This window comes from Lissotriton vulgaris, chromosome 6 (assembly GCF_964263255.1).
Source record: "Lissotriton vulgaris chromosome 6, aLisVul1.2, whole genome shotgun sequence".
NCBI lineage: Eukaryota > Metazoa > Chordata > Amphibia > Caudata > Salamandridae > Lissotriton > Lissotriton vulgaris.
Genome location: NC_141694.1, coordinates 1,290,178,758 through 1,290,196,814, shown reverse-complemented (window position 1 = coordinate 1,290,196,814; position 18,057 = coordinate 1,290,178,758). Strand labels below are relative to the sequence as shown.

The 18,057-nt window shown below is 42.6% G+C and overlaps 1 protein-coding gene across 1 annotated transcript in view; it reads right to left on the bottom strand.

Moving 5' to 3' along the window:
• Positions 1 to 18,057, bottom strand: part of ADGB (androglobin) — a 1,363,241-nt gene that overhangs the window by 921,397 nt on the left and 423,787 nt on the right. The window contains exon 12 of the mRNA XM_086927423.1: positions 6,554 to 6,644. Within this exon, the coding sequence (XP_086783549.1) occupies positions 6,554 to 6,644 (91 nt within the window). The remainder of the gene's footprint in view (positions 1 to 6,553; positions 6,645 to 18,057) is intronic.

Below are 18,057 nucleotides of genomic sequence, written 5' to 3'. Positions count from 1 at the left end.
GTGCCTTCCTGCTAACAGTGCGTTGTTACAGTCTGTTTAGTGCGGTACGTATAATACAAGCAGAGCAGCAAATATATTGCGTCTGTATGTCTAGTTGCACTAGGCTCATAAAACACATAGTGCAATGTGTATACATTACGTACACAGTGTTTCTGTGTACGTTGTTACAATCATTACAGTGTGTTGAGTTCCAAAAGTCAGATAGGTCACTATTATGCTCCGTCACAGAATACTGTGGAGGTATTGCATTTGAGCATATTTTTTCGATGAAAATCCCCATGTTCAAAACCTGCAGATAGAACACGATTTTAGGCACTCTTCTGAGGGCTGCAAGCTTGAAGAAAAGCACAACAGAAAATTTAATACATAATGTAAAGGTCTGGGCTGTGCCGCACCCCGCACCCCGCACCAACCTACCTACGCCACTGCTCTTCCAAAGCGTCTTCTCTTCTCCAAGGGCTCCCTCAGCACACGGAAGCCCGCATCAGCCCACACTTCTCCTCAGGCCAGCATCACCCGGTCTCCCCCTCGGCACAGGAGACCGGTCCGGACATCGAATGCTTCCCCCAGGCAGGTGGAAGCGGAAACCACGTCCTACACGTCCTCCAGGCCCCGCCCACAACCAGGCGGCGGCCATATTCAGGCAGCTCGGGCCGCGGCGGTGATCTCGGGAGGCAAAACGAGGAGTGGGCCCCCTCAATATTAAAATAAAAAGATGAAAATAAAAGAGAGAAGCCCCCCAAGGCCCCCCTCCCCCCAATTTTTGTTCCCGAAAAATCACGGGGTGCGCGCACGGTGCGCGCTTACAAATATATAATTGTTTTCTCTCTTAATTTTCTCAGGAACCACTGGAGGGATTTACACTATTTTACCAAAAGCGTGATCTGCGTACCAGACACTACAATTTTGACAAGTTTGGTGTAAACCCCCCTTTTATCTCGGCCCCCGCTTGACGAATCCCCCCCCCAAACTTTCAGGGAAGGAGAGGAGCAAAGCGAGCCATCTTCTTTGAGAAATGTGCGAAGATTCATCAACCAGCGCCAAAGTTATTCCCAATAGAATGTTGGGGATTTCCTATGGAAACTAGGTCCTAACTATATATACCTACTGGCTACCGCCAGTAGGTAATATATATATGTGTATATATATATATATATATATATATATATATATATATATATATATATATATGTGTGTGTGTGTATATATATAATAATAAATTATTATTAGAAAATGTAACAATACAGGTAACTTAAAAATGTAATTGAAAACAATTAACACATAGTAAATCTAAATAAAAATGCCACTGTGGATGAGTTTTTTAATTAATATTTAAGAAATATGGTCTATAGACTAAATATAGTTTAATTAGTAATTTAATACATATTTCAATTAATGAGTTTATTTGCTGTAATATTTTATTGTATTAGTTCTAGTTTTATGTCATGTTTCCCCGGTCCCAAGCATAGGAACAGATGACTCCGAGGAATGGTGGCGTATTTCTTACAGTGGGGATCCTCTCTGTTTTCCACAGTCAGAGGATTCCCCAGACTGGACTGTGTATCGGAGATCCCGACAGAGATTACAGCCTTCCTGTTCCAGACGAGTTTTCTTTAATTGGGTACTCCCGCCAGAGGATCCCGTCCCCAGACCATACGTCATTGACTCCTGGACAATCACTAAAAAGGAAAGCCCGTCTTCGAGAGAGCAGAGAACGGACTCTGGAAGATGCTGTCGCTTGGAAGACGCCGATCCCGGGATTTAGGAGGAGGAGGAGACATCAGGCAAGTGTACTCCGCTGCTGGGGTTATCCATGAGAGACAAGTGTCCAGGGACGTAGGGAGAGCCAGTAGGCCAACAAACTTACGCTTCACCGGCCACGCTCCTGGAGATGCGGAGCTCACACAGGTAGGTGCGAAGCTCTCAGGGTGGGCTGGGAGGAGGGAGAAAGTCGGCATTAGCAGGCGAGCTGTTTCATAACCCCTGTCTATCTGACCACTCTCACCTCAAAAACCGCACGTCCATAACCCTTCCGTAGCACCGGGTGAATTCTCACTCCCTGTCCTTGGTGGAGGTATTCAGATAGACCCTCTTACCAAAATTGTGCTTCTCTTCATCCGAGGAAAAGTTGAATCCACGAGAGATAAAACGGAGCACCACGAAGTACGGGTCCTGAGAAAAGGAGTACAGAGGAAGGATGAGAAGCATTATCCTTCTCGAACCCTGGCACACTTGAGACACAGTGTATATAAAGAAATAAAAGAACCCTATATAACCTCTGTTGTGGACCTCGATCGTTTCAGCAATTCACTATTGATGGAGAATGCGGACACATTGTCCATTAGTACAGAAATAATGGACGCCTTTCTTCAACATCTCGTGAAAGGACAGGAGATATTAGAATGGGCCTTGGAGAGCCAGATGTCTTCGGCCCAGGCCAAACAGGACTTATTCAAAAGCACTATGGCAGCACAATTGGAAGGGCTCCATAAGGTCGCGGAGGACCAAGTCCAAGTGACATCCAGAATGCGGGAGGCAAAAAGTAGCCCTCAGGGCCGACATGGTACATCCCTTCATAAAATATACGGCCGGGGAGGATCCAGATGCATTCCTTCTCAACTTTGAATGGGCAGCAAAAGCCTGCAGTTGGCTCACCGAAAAATGGCAGCCTACCATTTATCAAATTCTACAGGCAACACCCCTTATGCTGACATCAAGTCCATTATTCTGGTCCATTTGGGGATGGACACTACAGGCTATTGGGTGCGCTTCTGCAAAGAAAAAGGAGCCCCAGGGAAAAAACCACAAACCTTTTTTTCACCTCAAAGCTGCAGCGGACAAATGGCTAAAACACTCAGAAAACAGCAAATAGGACATAATGGACCTCATATATTTGGAGCAGTACTTAGAGGCTCCTCTGTACAACATGCAAAGATGGCTGAGACAGCACACGCACCTCACCATGGAGCAGGAGGTTGAGGTGGCTACAACGTTCTCCCACGCCCAGCCTCGTGTGACCCTTTGGGAAGCACAGAAACCTGGCCGTTCTAGTCAAGGGAATCATGACAAGAAGAACCCTAATAAACCTACGCCCAAACCTCTGAGACTCCAACCCTATAAGAATGATGTACCAATACATTGAGGTCCCCAGTGTTTTGATTGTGGCATATGGGGTCACATTGCCCAATTGTGTCCCCACAAAAAAATCTCAAGAAGAGCCGATGGATGTCTGCTATGTCCCGAGATCAATGCTATACACCACTGAGTTGGGGAGTGCCTTTTATGTAAGTGTACAAGTAAACAGACAACGGGTCATGGCTTTGCTGGACTCTGGATGCCTGCAGTCCGTCATCCTGTGAGGTTTGGTTGACACCAGCCAGATCATGCCTGATGCCCTGGTGCACATACTGTGTGTGCACAGGGATATTAAGCCATACCCTGTAGCAGAAGTGTCCCTAAACCACGTCTATGAGTCCCCTCTAGCATCCAGGTGGGGGTGTTGGGTGACCTCCCTGAGGACTTAATCATAGCGACTGATAACCCTGGCTTTTTATCGATGTTCCTGACCACCCTATAGTCCCAGGGAGATGGGAGAAGGGGGGAGGCCCCGGGAAAACACCACAAAAGGCCCTTATCACCCTGGAACCATGGCTCCTAGACAGGAATTTAAGGTACACCCAAACCAACAACCCGCCTGGCAGGCAGCACAGACCCCTGATATCCCCACACCCATGACTTATCCCCGTTTTTTTAGTCAACAATGAGCTTTTGTACCGAAAAGCAACTACGGACGATCCCCCCCCCCCCAGTTATTAGTACCCCAAACCTTTAGGGAACAGGTACTCTTCTTCGCTCACCTCACAGCGGGTCAGACAGGGGCAGAAACAACAACACAGAGTGTGTTAACACATTTTTATTGGCCTGGGGTGTGCCATAAAAAAACACTGCCAGGAATGTGAGTTCTGCCAGAAGAGAAGCCCATATTGGCCTCTCCCCGTTCTCCTACAGCCACTCCCTTTTATCAGTAACTCATTTGATTGAGTAGGGATGGATTAAATTGGTCCTTTACCTAAAACAAAAAAAGGGCATCAATACGCCCTGGTAATTGTGGATTATTCCACTCGTTACCCTGAGGCCTTTCCCTTGAGAGCTCCTGCCACCAATAATATCGCAGAGAAACTCATTGAGCTCTTCTCCAGGGAAGGCTTCCCCAGGGAGCTTCTGACAGACCAGGGCATCCCTTTTGTCTCTCGTCCTATGAAGGAGGTGCATTGGACCCTGAACATCGGTTATATCAAGACGTTGGTTTATCACCCGCAAAACTACGGGCTCGTAGAGAGATAAAACGGCACTCTGAAGCTGACTTCGAGAAAAATGCTTAGGAGCGAAGGGAAGGATTGGGATCAACTTCTTCCCCTTGCTATACCTCATACCTATTCAAGTCCAGAGCAGTCTTAGATGTTCCCCTTCAAGATGTTATACGGGAGTCTGCCAAGATCGCTCCTGGAAATGACGAAAGAGACATGGGAGAAGGAAGAGGAATCAGAGACCGGGGGTTTTCTCGAGTACACCCAAAACCTCAAATCTCGAATAGGCAAACTTCGGGATCTCGCTTATTACAATTTAGAAAAACATACAGAAAGGCAGAAGTACCACTATGATAAAGGAAAGAAATGGCGACAATTAGCTATCAATGATTGGATCTTAGTCTTACTTCCGTCCTCCTCCAGTAAGCTTAAAGTAGAGTGGATGGGCCCCAATAAAGTAGTGGGTACAGTAGGGAAAACCATTTATACGGTCCAGGTAAACCCTCCAAAGTGCAAACGTATCACATCAACCTGCTAAAAAAAATGGTTGGGTCCGCTTCCAAAAACAGCACATCTTATATTTTCAAACTCCAGAGGATCCCAGCCCCGGACCATACGTCATTGACTCCTGTCCAATTCCTGAAAAGGAAAGCCCGTCTTCGAGAGAGCAGAGACGGACTCCGAAAGACGCTGTTGTTTGGAAGATGCCTTTCCTGGGATTTCGGCAGTGGAGGAGAAGGAGATATCAGACGAGAGTACTCCGCTGCTAGGGTTATCCATGAGAGACAAGTGTCTAGGGGCGTCGGGAGAGCAAGGAGGCCAATTAACCCATGATTTGCCCGTCCACACTCCCAGAGGAAGATCTCCAGGTACGAGCGAGACTCTCAGGGTGGGCTGGGAGGAGGGAGAAAGTCGGCAATAGCGGGCGAGCTGTTTTAAAACCCCGGTCCATCCGACCACTCTCTCCTCAAAAACCGCACATCCATAGCCCTTCCGTAGCACCAGATGAATCCTCACTCCCTGTCCCTGGTGGAGGTATTCAGGTAGACCCTCTTACCAAAATTGTGCTTCTCTTCTTCCGAGGAAAAGTTGAATCCACGAGGGAGAAAACAGAGCACCATGAAGTCCGTACCCTGAGAAAAGGAGTACAGAGGAAGGATAAGAAGCATTATCCTTCTCAAACCCTGGCACACTGAGACACTGTGTATATAAAGAAATAAATGAACCATATATAACCTCTGTTGTGGACCTCGATCCTTTCAGCAGTTAACAGTTTATAATAAATATTTTAAATTAGTTTACATTTATAAAGTTTTATTATGTATGTTTCATATTTTTCAAAAGAATAACACACTTTAATAATTTTCCCTATACTTTCCCAAAAGAAGATCTCCACCAAGGGGGCTGAAATCTTCACTTATTTGTAAAGATTACTAGTAGTAAGTTTACACTCATAAATCCGGTTGTAGGAGGTTTTGTGGTGGAGACAGTCAAGTCCACAATTAGTGCAAATCTACACTCAGAGATGGTGAACAGCCAAAAAGTGTAGATTTAGACCGAGATGCACTAGTAGATTTACACAAGTAAATTTACACATGTAAATAACATTTGTGAATAGGGCCCTAAGTGAGAAACACATAGCAAAGTACTTATCGTTTTAGACAATAATTTGCATGCTGGAATTCTTAAGTCCGTATTCACAATGAGCAATACCCACAAGTCCTAGAATGCAAACAGTTTGTAGCAGAATTATGTATCCATGACTGACTGAAAGTGTCACATGTGACACTAGACTATTTGATAGCAAGTCATGATCCCATTAACCTAGGCGGGAGGGGGGGCCGCGCGGCGTTCCCATGCTCGTGACGGAACCGCTCCATCACAAGCCTTGGGCGTGCAGTGCTTGTGATGGAGCGGTGCGATCACGGCCTCGCCCACTTAATGGAACGCACCACGCAGGCGCGAAATCAGTGCAGGCGCGCCGAGCGGGCCGTGACAGAACCGCTCCATCACCAGCACAGCGCAACCGAGGCTGGTGACGGAGCAGTTCCGTCACCAGCATGGGAGGGGTTAAAGAAACAAATTCCCCTAATGAAACGATATTTAACATAATATTAAAACATTGTACTCTAGTGATAACACGAGAAAAATATTGTCATCCATATTCTGGATGACTTCCAGATAAAAAGTAAAAATGCACACACTGTTCTAATTTTAATAACTACATCATAATAAATGGTACTTACAGTTGACAAGGTAAAGCGATAGATGCCATTTTAAAATGCATGAAGGGGGTGGAAATCTCAAGAAACCGATCTTCTTTCTCCTGTTTCCCTTCTGTACAGAAGTAAAATCAAGAAAAATTAATAGCATTAGTACCATCCAGTGAACAACAAGCACAATTTAAGAGGTTGCGAAAATAAAGCAAAATTATAAGTAAAGAAGCTTTCTTTGGCGGATTTCTTGTCTCTCTTCTTCGGTCCCAATGCATTTCATTTTATTTACCTTCTGCTTTTGCCAGCAAAAACTCATGAAAATCATTTATCTCCCAAGTCAAAGGGGACATGCTTTATTGTTTGTATTTGACGTTTACAATGCCTTATCAAATGTCCCACTGACCACTGCCTGCTCCTAACAAATGAAAAGAAAACGTAATTTTTTTCTTTTTTAAATGCAACCTGTTTTCCTTTAAGGGTTAAAAAAAAGAAATTATTGCTGTATTTAAAAGCAATCGTGGACATGGTGGTCTGCTGACCCCAGCAGGCCATCATCTCCATGATTTTAGCGATTCCTAATGGGTCCCAAATTCTAGAATGACATCCCTCCTATCATCCTACCCTAAAGGAATGATGCAGTGGTGGACCTTCCTTCTCAGAGCACAAAGCTAGGCTCTGATACTTGCTACCCGCAAGAGTAGAAATTATCCAAGTTGAACTGAAACTCAGGAAATAGAAAAACACAGCATTTACCAAATAGATGATTTTCATGACAGAAAATCTATAAAGAGGTTCATATTTTCGGGCCTTTTCTATCCAGTCCGTTACATTCTCAAACACTCTCAAGTCATACAGACAGCAATAAGACTGCATCAAATGGATAATTTTTAAACTTTGTGTAAGATACATTTAATCAACATTTTTTCACCCCCCTTCCAGTCTTCAAATTCACAGTTTACCAACCAAAGACAAGAAATTGCATGAAAGGCAGGCTATTGCCCAGAGTCGCAGAGTGTGAACCCGTGAGTCGAGAAGACACCGGAGCGAGAATTATCGAGTCCGTGGAATTTTTAGCCCAAGACCCACCGTGCCGGGGAAATGAACCCTGGTCCAGGGCCGATCTCAGCTTCCGGGTCTGCCGTCTCTAACCCCTGAGCCACACTTCTCCACCATGAAGCCAATACCCTGGGGTCACAAATATCAACCTGCCTAATTAATATTCATTTGGCTGTCCATTCTATGAACCCAGAGAGTGAAGATTTCGCATAGAATTACCTTTATCTAAACTTAATATGGTAATATTGTCAGTGGTGGTGCTGAAAGGTTACCACCTAGTTGAGCAAATAATTAGGACTACACGGAAATTAGCACACATATTTATCTTTTCTTTTTCCATTTGTCTGTTACTCAAATTACTTCCCATGTATATGTCACGCACCATGTAAATAAAATTTTCAATAAAAATTTACTGAAATAAAAAAAAAATGGTAACAGATCAGGAAGTGTGTTTTCTCTTGAATAAAAGTGGTGAGAGAGTGTGGTAAAACTACAAATTTTATGAGGGTGAAATGCACATTCAACATAGCAAATGCAACCAATAAATTAATCTCGTTGGGAGCACAAGTCTCTAACTTGATATATGAATGAAATGAAATGAAAACGGGATTTATAAAGCGCATGGCTGCCCGGGGGCGTCCCAGCGCTGTGATTGTACTAACAACTGAGGAGGGAAACGGAAAAGGAAACAAAACAAAGAAAAAAGGAAAGGTGTGCACAATTATTGTGGGAAAAGGTGAGTTTTGAGTAGCTTGCGGAATTTATTGTGGTTAAGTTCGGCGCGTAGATGGATTGGTAGGGTGTTCCAAGATATTGCAGCTGCAACTGAGAAACGGCGTCCTCCAGTTCGAGCTTTCTTGATTCTGTGAACCGTGGCCAGGTTGCCATGGGAGGATCGCAGAGACCTATTTGGTTTGTATGGGAAGAGCATGATTTTAAGCAACGAGGGACCTTGGTCTTGTAGAGCCTTGTGTGTTATGCACAAGGCCTTAAACTTGACCCTTTCACGGATCGGCAGCCAGTGAAGTGCCCTCAAGGCAGGTTTGGCTGATGTTCTACGGGGGGTGCCTGTCAGGAGCCTTGCGGCGGCATTTTGAGTTCTCTGCAGAATGTTCATAGTTGCTTCAGGGGCTGACAGAAAGAGGGCATTGCCGTAGTCTAGCCGCGATAATATCAGACCTTGTATGAGAAGTTTTTGAGAAGACCCCTGAACCATCTAGAAATTGGTTAGTCCCTGATTGGTGTATTTAACTGTGCTACAAGGCCATAATATATTATGTAGAAATTGCACCCAGGGCATTGAAAGTTAAATATCACCCGTGGACTGCAACACAGTTGTATGACGTAACCATGCATGCCATAACAACACGGTCTTAACAACACATTAGTCTTTACAACGCATGTCTTTACCACAAAAGGTTTTACTACAAATACAGCTTTACCACGCATGACTTTGCAACGCAAATGGAAATATTTTGCAGGTAAGTATGAAGGCTATATATATATAATATATATATATATATATATATATATATATATATATATATATATATATATATATATATATATATATATATATATATATATATATATATATATATATATATATATACAGTCAGCCAGATTGTTACAGTTAATCGTTCACCATCTACAGCCTTTCGGGGAAAGTCTACATTCATGCCATTAATGCCTAAAGATGCTGTTGATGTCTTCAGTGACAGAGTCATCACAGAACTTAAGTCTTTGAATAGGACGTTACTGGGAAAGAAAAAACAGTGTGACTTTAACAACTTGCAATATACCAAACTTGTTAAAAAGATTCAAGGTAACAATCAGATAGTTGTGAAGAGTGCTGACAAAGGGGGGAATACTGTTCTTTGGGCAAAAAGTGACTATGTTACAGAGGCAGCCCGCCAACTTAATGATCCCCTTTGTTATTCTAAAACCACCAAATTTACAATGCTGAACAGTCATGACAAAACCAGAAAAGATATCAATGCCTCGTTTAAACGTGGTTTATTGACTAAAGAGGAATCTAAGTTCTTGAATGTTTTGCACCCTATCACACCTTTGTTTTATTTGTTACCCAAAATCCACAAATGCACCACCCCAGTCCCAGGTCGTCCTATCATTTCAGCACAGGGAAGCATGAATGAGAATATTTCAAAATATGTTGACTTTTTTCTTCAGCCTCATATGATTTCTCTCCCTTCCTTTCTTAAAGATACCACTGATTTTTTGGGGAAGATTAATTGCATCACTTGGGGTCCTGATTTATGTTTCCTGGTAATGGATATTGAAGCACTTTATACCAGTATCAACCATCTCCAGGGTTTGGAAGCTGTTCAGTTTTTTCTTGATTCTCGGGAGGCAACTATGCAGGACCACAATCTCATGTTATTAGACATGATACGTATTTGCCTCTTTAATAACTATTTCCAGTTTGGCAGGGACTTCTACCATCAGGAGCGCGGGGTGGCAATGGGTTCGTGCTTCTCCCCCAGCTATTCATGCTTACATGTTGGCTGGTGGGAGAAGCATGTGCTTGGCGTCACTCACGCTCATTGGCTCCCTCACCTATTAGCCTACTGGAGATTCATAGACGATATTTTTATCGTCTGGAAAGGATCCCAAACTCTGGCAGCTGACTTCGTCAATGAAATCAATGTGAATGACAGGAATCTTAAGTTCACTGCCACCATTTCAGCCACTTCTGCTGAATTTTTGGATGTTTTGATTTACATTGACAATAATACCATACAGTCCAAACTTTTCAGGAAAAGCACTGCGGGCAATTCCATCTTGCATGCCCACAGTGCCCACCCCCCTCACACTATCAATAGCATACCTCTGGGGGAATTCATCAGAATTAAACGCATATGTAGCGATCCAGATGTCACTCAACAATGTCTAGCAGAATCTAGAGATAGGTTCCTTCGAAGGGGCTACAAAAGAGCTGTACTAGATCGAGCTCTCAGCAAAGTATCAGCACGCTCACGCGAGACATTGCTGACCCCAAAGATCAAACTAGACACTGATGTGACCAGTGGAACAACAGCAAGATTTATCACTACATATTGCGCTCAAAGTTCCAGACTTAGCCAAATCATTAGATCTGAATGGCCGATTGTATTGACAGATGTAATCCTAGCCCCTTTTTTGCCCAAATCTCCGGCTATTACTTTTAGGAGAGCTCCCTCCATGAAAGATTCCCTTGACCGTACATAGCCAGAACTTCAATCTAAGACCACTTGGCTCAATAAACCGGGCTTTTACAGATGTACCTCGTGCCGTGCCTGCACCTTTGCAGTCAATGGCACCCATTATACATCTGCATTTAGTGACCGTGTCATACCAATCAGGGAACATCTAACATGTCGCAGTGATTTTGTGGTTTACAAATTGACCTGCACTTGTTCTTTATCATACATTGGGAGTACTAAGTTGCAAGCACACCAACGTATTCTGCAACATATACGGGCTATAGTTAACTCGGATATGAACTACCCTGTCGCGCGTCATGTTAAATCAGTGCACGACAAAAAATTGAAAGAACTGAAATATACTCTGTTGTGCTCTGTGGCTAACCCCGGCAGAGGGGGTGATCGAGAAAGACTTCTCCGTCAAAGAGAAGCTTTTTTCATTATTTTGCTCGAGACCAGATCCCCCAATGGCCTCAACGCTTTTGATGAATTGCATCATTACCTATGAAACTAGTGTTTTTTTCCAGAATCGTCTCCTTAATGAATTTTGTCATCCATATTGGTGTGTTTCTTTTATTAAATGTCTGATGGCTTTTATGATCTACTTCTTCTGATTGATGAATTGTTAAATATGAAGAAGTGTTGTTGATTCATAACGATCTTGAGTCTTTGAAATCATGATTAGCTCAGATGCAAATTTGATGAATTTACAGCTTGCATATACCTGTAACATCTGAAGTTTCTTTGGTAGTTTCCTTTAGAAGAGTCTTCTGCTGCTATGTTGATTCCATGTATTTAACATCTGAAATTTGTTTGGTCTAATATTCTGTATTTGTATACATCAGCAATTTTGTGATGACCACTTCACTACCAGGCCACTTTACCATAAGGGAAACCTCAATGTGCACTTGCATTTGATCTTTTTTCCTTTATTTGTGGGATTCTATTCTTTTTATCTCTGTGACGTGACGGGGGGTTTAATTGTTTACACCGCCATTGTTTTCTCACTTGAGAGCAACAGAGAGTTAAATTTATTTGTCATGAATTTGTTTCTTCATGTTATAAATTGTTGTACTTGGCCTGGTTGAGCACTATGCTCTAATTGACATTCCAATACTCACTATCACTGGATATTGGTTTTGGATTTTTCATCACATTATTTTGATTGCCTGTTTACATTGTTATTTTACCCTTGCGACCTGTTTCTTTAGGCGCTTGGGCTTTTAATCACGATTTAACTCACCGCCTACTCCTGACGCGTCATGTGACCAAGCTCCGTTCGCGGGGCGAAACGCGTCATGGAGGGCACTTGCTCTGCACTGTCTGCTAAATAAATACACTGCTGACATCGTATCCTTGTGCTGGCTGATAATTTATCTGAATTGACTGGAGTTGATGCTTCGGAGGTCTGCGCCCGTTTGAACTGCGTCCAGAGCAGTTGGGAGCCTGTTTTTTTTTTTCTTTCCAAATATATATATATATATATATCCAAATGAACCTCCAAACAACCTCCAGCTGCGAAAAGCCGGCGAATAAGGAGAACAGACCACAAGGATTTAGGCAAGATGTTTCGTTTTATTTCTTGCTGCCAAGATTCACAGGATGACGCGTTTCGGGCTTGAAATATGTATATATCACTGAAAAAAACATAGGTTTTAGGCGTGTTATAGTTAGCTGAACATTTCACTCCTTCAAAATCATTGAAATTCCTCTGTTATAGTTAGTTCTGCTGACTTTAACTCAAACCATACCATCTGTGAGTTAAAAAAGAGGATTGTGGAACATGTACGAGTGACAGTAAATAAAGATCGAAGCAATGCCATAGCGAAACATATGGAGACAGAACATGATGGTAATTGGAAATCCCTATCTTTCTATGCAATTGAAACAGTACCACGAAATGAGAGAGGAGGCAACCGTGAAAGGAAATTATGGCAGAGGAAATCGAGGCAAATTTTGAATTTCAGAACTTTTACTCCTTTTGGGTTGAACCAAATTGAAGAACTATATGCCCACTTGTAAAGCAAAAACTGGCGGTTCAATAAGAAATGTAAGATCTAAGAACTGTATGTCCATTTATAAGTCAAAGAGGATGGAATAAGAAATGTAAGAATTGTTTTTAAAACATCACGCACATTTACTAAAGGGTAAATACACATGACACACTAATATAATAAACACTCTTTCTTTTTGTTCTGTCATAGGTTATAAGGAGAAAAATTGTTTCAAAATCTTTTAAAGAGGGAGGGACCCCACCAAAAATTAAAGGAAAGATAACATGTATACAGAAGCAGATGGTGCTGATTAAGCCCACTAGAGGGCGGACAATGATGAGTATTACTAATAAGAGAGGAGGAAATAAGCAAACAAATAAATCTTATTTCTGTACAGCCCATTAAGGGGGGGGGGGGGGCTAATCAGCCACATAGTTTGTTTGTGTTAAATACACAATACAAAAAAAAGTACTGAAATTGCACCAACAATGGAAATAAAATATTAATAAAATATTATTAAATAACAACAAAAACTGATAAATCTGTTCCCTCCTGCCTCTTCTGAAATACTGGTAAAGTTTAAATAATTGACAGAAGTTAGTGAGACTAACTAGATACACAACACGCAATCACATTGAGAGAAAACTCGGTTTCCCATAAGGCATTTTAAAAGGTTTTGCAATAGCATGTGTCACATGTGTTTAAGAACATGTTATAATTGGTTGAATTGTAATGTGTCATTTGAACCGTGGTCAAGTTGTTTGTAGCAAGAAACGCATCGGTTTGTCCTTTTAACCTGGAGACCTTTTGATAATAAAAGAAAATTGGGAAAGATACTGTTCCTGTGAGTGCGATTCCTGTCAAACCTGGAAAGGTTTGTGTGTAAGGAATATTTTACCGTGGCTCGGCTTTGGAATATTGCACCGATGTGAAGCGCCGTGGGTCGGAACGCTTTGAGGAGCCAAAACTTGGAGGACTATATATATATATATATATATATATATATATATATATATATATATATATATATATATGTTTCAGCAAATGACCCAATACGAGAGGAGCAACTTGATGGCTGGTGCTAGCGGCGAGGTCCGGGACGCCCTCGCAGTCAATGTTTACAGCAAAAACCTTCCAAAGGAAGACGCCGCACACCACTTCGTTTTCAATCCTTATTTTATTTTCTGTAGGTTCCCCACCTACGCGTTTCGGACAGTAACTGTCCCTGATCACGGTACCGTGGAAACAATAAAATATCATATCTAGGCTATTATAGAGTCACATACTTGGTTTAAAAAAATGTGCACATTATTTATTTTGAGACTTTTGTTCAACTCAAGATTTGTCTTAAAGTGACTTTAAGAGCTAGTTTTCATCATGTTTTTCGCTTCTTCACCTACCATGTTTACAAAACCATCCTTCCACACAGTACCATCCAAACGTGCCTGTAATCTGAAAACAAACAAGCACTGGCATTGCCAATCGTTTTGGCTCTTGTTTGAAAATTGCTTTTCCAAGCTTTAATGCCCCACGATACAGGTACACCACGGACAGGAGAAGTGTAAGCTTTCCTAACACAAATAGGTACTGGCCAGCTGCAACAGCACAAGCTTCCTTGATATTAAGGGCCACTGGAATTATGCGGCAGGGGAGGACCAAATTATGCAGCACTGTTGACTAAATTATGCAGCATGAACAGACACATTATGGGCACTAGTGTGGTACATTGTGGGATATTAATATTTTGTCAACTTTATACATGTTAACATTGGGTGTGCAAAGGTTGCGCCTCATTAGTACCAGTTTAAAATCCAAATACAAGTAATAAGCAACTGAAAGATGACTAGTCAATCTGTGCATAGGGCTTTCCACTGCACGGCAACACAGGTTGCTGTGATTTTAGTAACGTTTGACCCCTTAGAGCTAGATAAAACATTTTTGGGTAAAATCTGCAGATTATGCAGCTGATGATTGATTATTCGGCAAATGTGGAAAATCCATTATTATGTAGAAAATGCAACGAAATCACGTACTTGTCCAGTACGAGTGTGTGTAGTACAAGTATTATTAGGCCTGGCTTAGAGACAACTTTAGTTGCCTCACCAACCTCATGCTTTCCAGAAAAAAATCTTAACAAAAATGCGTACATATATGTAACACATATTGGCTTTCTGTCAGTCCTCTTCTGACTCATCACTTTTGTTTCAGTGTCATCCACATTTTGCTTTCTCCCTCCACAGTGGCACAATCAGGGGGGCAGAAGCCAAGAAATATGGCACAATCAGGGGGGCAGAAGCAAGAAATACGGCACAATCAGGGGGGCAGAAGGCAAGAAATCCGGTCCAAAAGTCGGATCCCTAGGGCTGCTCAGGTGGTCCCACAAGGATATTAACATATTTAAATGTTATCCGCTAATAGAATTAGCATTTTAAAAAACCTTGCAAATTCACTGAAAAAAACATAGGTTTCAGGCCTTATATAGTTAGGAATTCGCATTTAAAAACCTTTGAAATTCACTGAAAAAACCATAGGTTTTAGGCCTTATATAGTTAGGAATTAGCATTTAAAAAACCTTGAAAATTCACTGAAAAAACCATAGGTTTCAGGCCTTATATAGTTAGGAATTAACATATAAAAAACCATTGAAATTGCTCCTATATAGTTAGTTGGACTAACTATATTTGGCGCACCCGCAATCCACTGCTGATGATGTCACATATTACATCATTCATGACATGGTCAGTGACATCACAGATGACATCACTGATGACATCTCAAATGACATCACTGATGACATCTCATTTGACATAACTGATGACATCACTGATTACATCATTCATGTGATAATACGATGCACCTCCTCACACTCTAATATAACCTTTGATACACCCAGTGTTAAATACAGACTAGCATTCTTGAAACCATTGACACACCAATACCAGTTACTACATAGGCACTCACTACTTCCTAGGTCTACACACACATCCACTCATTCACCCATACAATCACTCATACATACAGTCACTCATCAATGCAACACTATCATATGCACTCATACACCTATGCAGACACTCACACACTGCCATTCATCCATGGAGTTACTCACACACCTAGTCAGTCATGCAAAGAATCAATCACACTTCCATTTCCTCATCTATATAGTTATACACACAACACCTTACTTATTCAAACATATACTAACACATATTTACTCTTTTATACAATCACTGATACAAGTACACATTGATCTGCACAGAGTCACACACCTCCCAGCCAGCCACACACACACTCAGTCTCCCATAGAAATACGTGGGCAACCAATCAGTAACCCATATAGCCACTCACATAGCTACTGATCAACACATGCAGCAGCTTACACAACAACAGACATACTGATGCTCACATTCACACAGTTTAGTCACTAACCTATGCATTCAGCAGACCCCCCAGGATATAGCGGCATGGATTAGCAAATTTAGCGGCACAAAAATGGAAATTTAGCGGCACAAATATTGAAATTTAGCGGCATTTTTGCGGCACTTTATTTTACAAATAATCATTCATTTTCAGCCTTAAATCGATGGAAACTGTTTTAGCAGAGTATTCCACTTTGAAATAGGCCTGTTTAAAGTGTCTGCAGCTCTACGGAAGCACTGCTCCAGTCCTAACCTTGTGGGAGGGAGCTGTATTTCTCCCTGGGATGTTCTAGTGCCCACGTTTGCACCACTGCAGGGGTAACAAGCGCTATATAGTTGCAAACCTTTTTTCCTCTTCTTTCCCTCCGCTATCCTTCTGAATCCAAATAACTGTTTAACCTATCCACCACTCAATTTATTTTCATATTTCACTATACTAATTCAACACTAATCCTTCTTGGGTTCCAGAGTAGCGTGCTACGCGCCAAAAAAGCGTTTTGACGCCTCGTCCGGGGTAGTAAGTGGTATATAAATGCAAGGCCCCCCGCGGCGGGATGCCTGGCTTTCACCTTGGGGATGCCCTGTAGGGGCTATCTCACAGGGAAAAGCCAGGACGGGTTCCAAAGGCAAGCGCGGAGATACCCCTTCGGGGGTCGATTCTGGCGCTATATAAGAAACATAGCAATAATATTAATAATAATAATTACAATACTATGAACTCCCTTGCGTAAGGTTTTGGGAGACAGGTCACCCTGGCAACCCATTAAGGGGAACACTATGTAACTTTTTCTGTAGGATAGGGCAGTTTTTTGCCGCTCTGGCACAAAAACTGACCATTGTGCTCCGGGTGTGGGTAGAAAGCCATTGTCTGCATTCCTGAATGTATGGCGAGAGCAGAGGGGTGCTGTTAATGAGCTGAAGTGGATCCAGAGCCCAGGGAGTCTGCATTCCCCCAAACCCCATAGGTCATCAAACCATTCCTTATTAGCCCTATCACCTTATGGAAAGTGTCATTTCTGTCTGGGTGGCGTCGCATCTGGGGGATTGGCAAGGGATTTAAAAACCTATGCTGTCTCCCAGGTAATCCTCTTTTGTCATCTTCAACTCTGGATCAGAAAAAAAACACGTGCCTGTCCTGCATCTGAATGTTTTCATGTGTGTGCATAAATGTGGGTTTGTGTTCCTACGTGTGTACCTTTATGTGTTTGTCTTTCTGTATTTGATTGTTTTGTGCGTTTGCATTTGTTTACATGTGTGATTGCGTTTCTCTCTCTCTCAATGTGTTCACATGAGTGCCTGTGTGAATGTTTCTCTCTGTATCTGAATGTTTGTTAGTTTACACGTGTGACTGTTTATTTTTCTCTGTCTATGTATGAATGGGCCTGTGTTTGAATGTATGTGTGTTTACACGTGGGACGGTGTGCATTCCTCAACCCCGTATCTGATTGTTTCTGTTTGCATGTGTGACTGTGTGTTTCTCTTTCTGTATATGAATGTTTGTGTATTTTTTAGTTTACACATTCGTCCTCCGGCAGGGATGCCTGCACACATGGTCACAGGCAGGCACCTCTGCCCGGCGGCTTCTCCTAATTGCAGCCGCGCCGACACCCGCAGAAACCAGGCGGCCTTACCCCCCAAGGAGGAGGAATGCCCTTTGATCCGCCCCGAGTGGAGAGACGGTTACTGACAGCTCGGGTGGGGGTTGAGTGGGGAGAGACTGCCTGCCCCTGGGCCCCAAGGCTAGAGGCTGGGACCCACGAGGAATAACCTGGCCACTCTCTCTCAGCTATTGGGCAGGAGATGTGTTTCTAAAACCCGCTCCCACACTGAGCATGCCGTGTGATCGTGAGCGAGTAGTAAGGAGG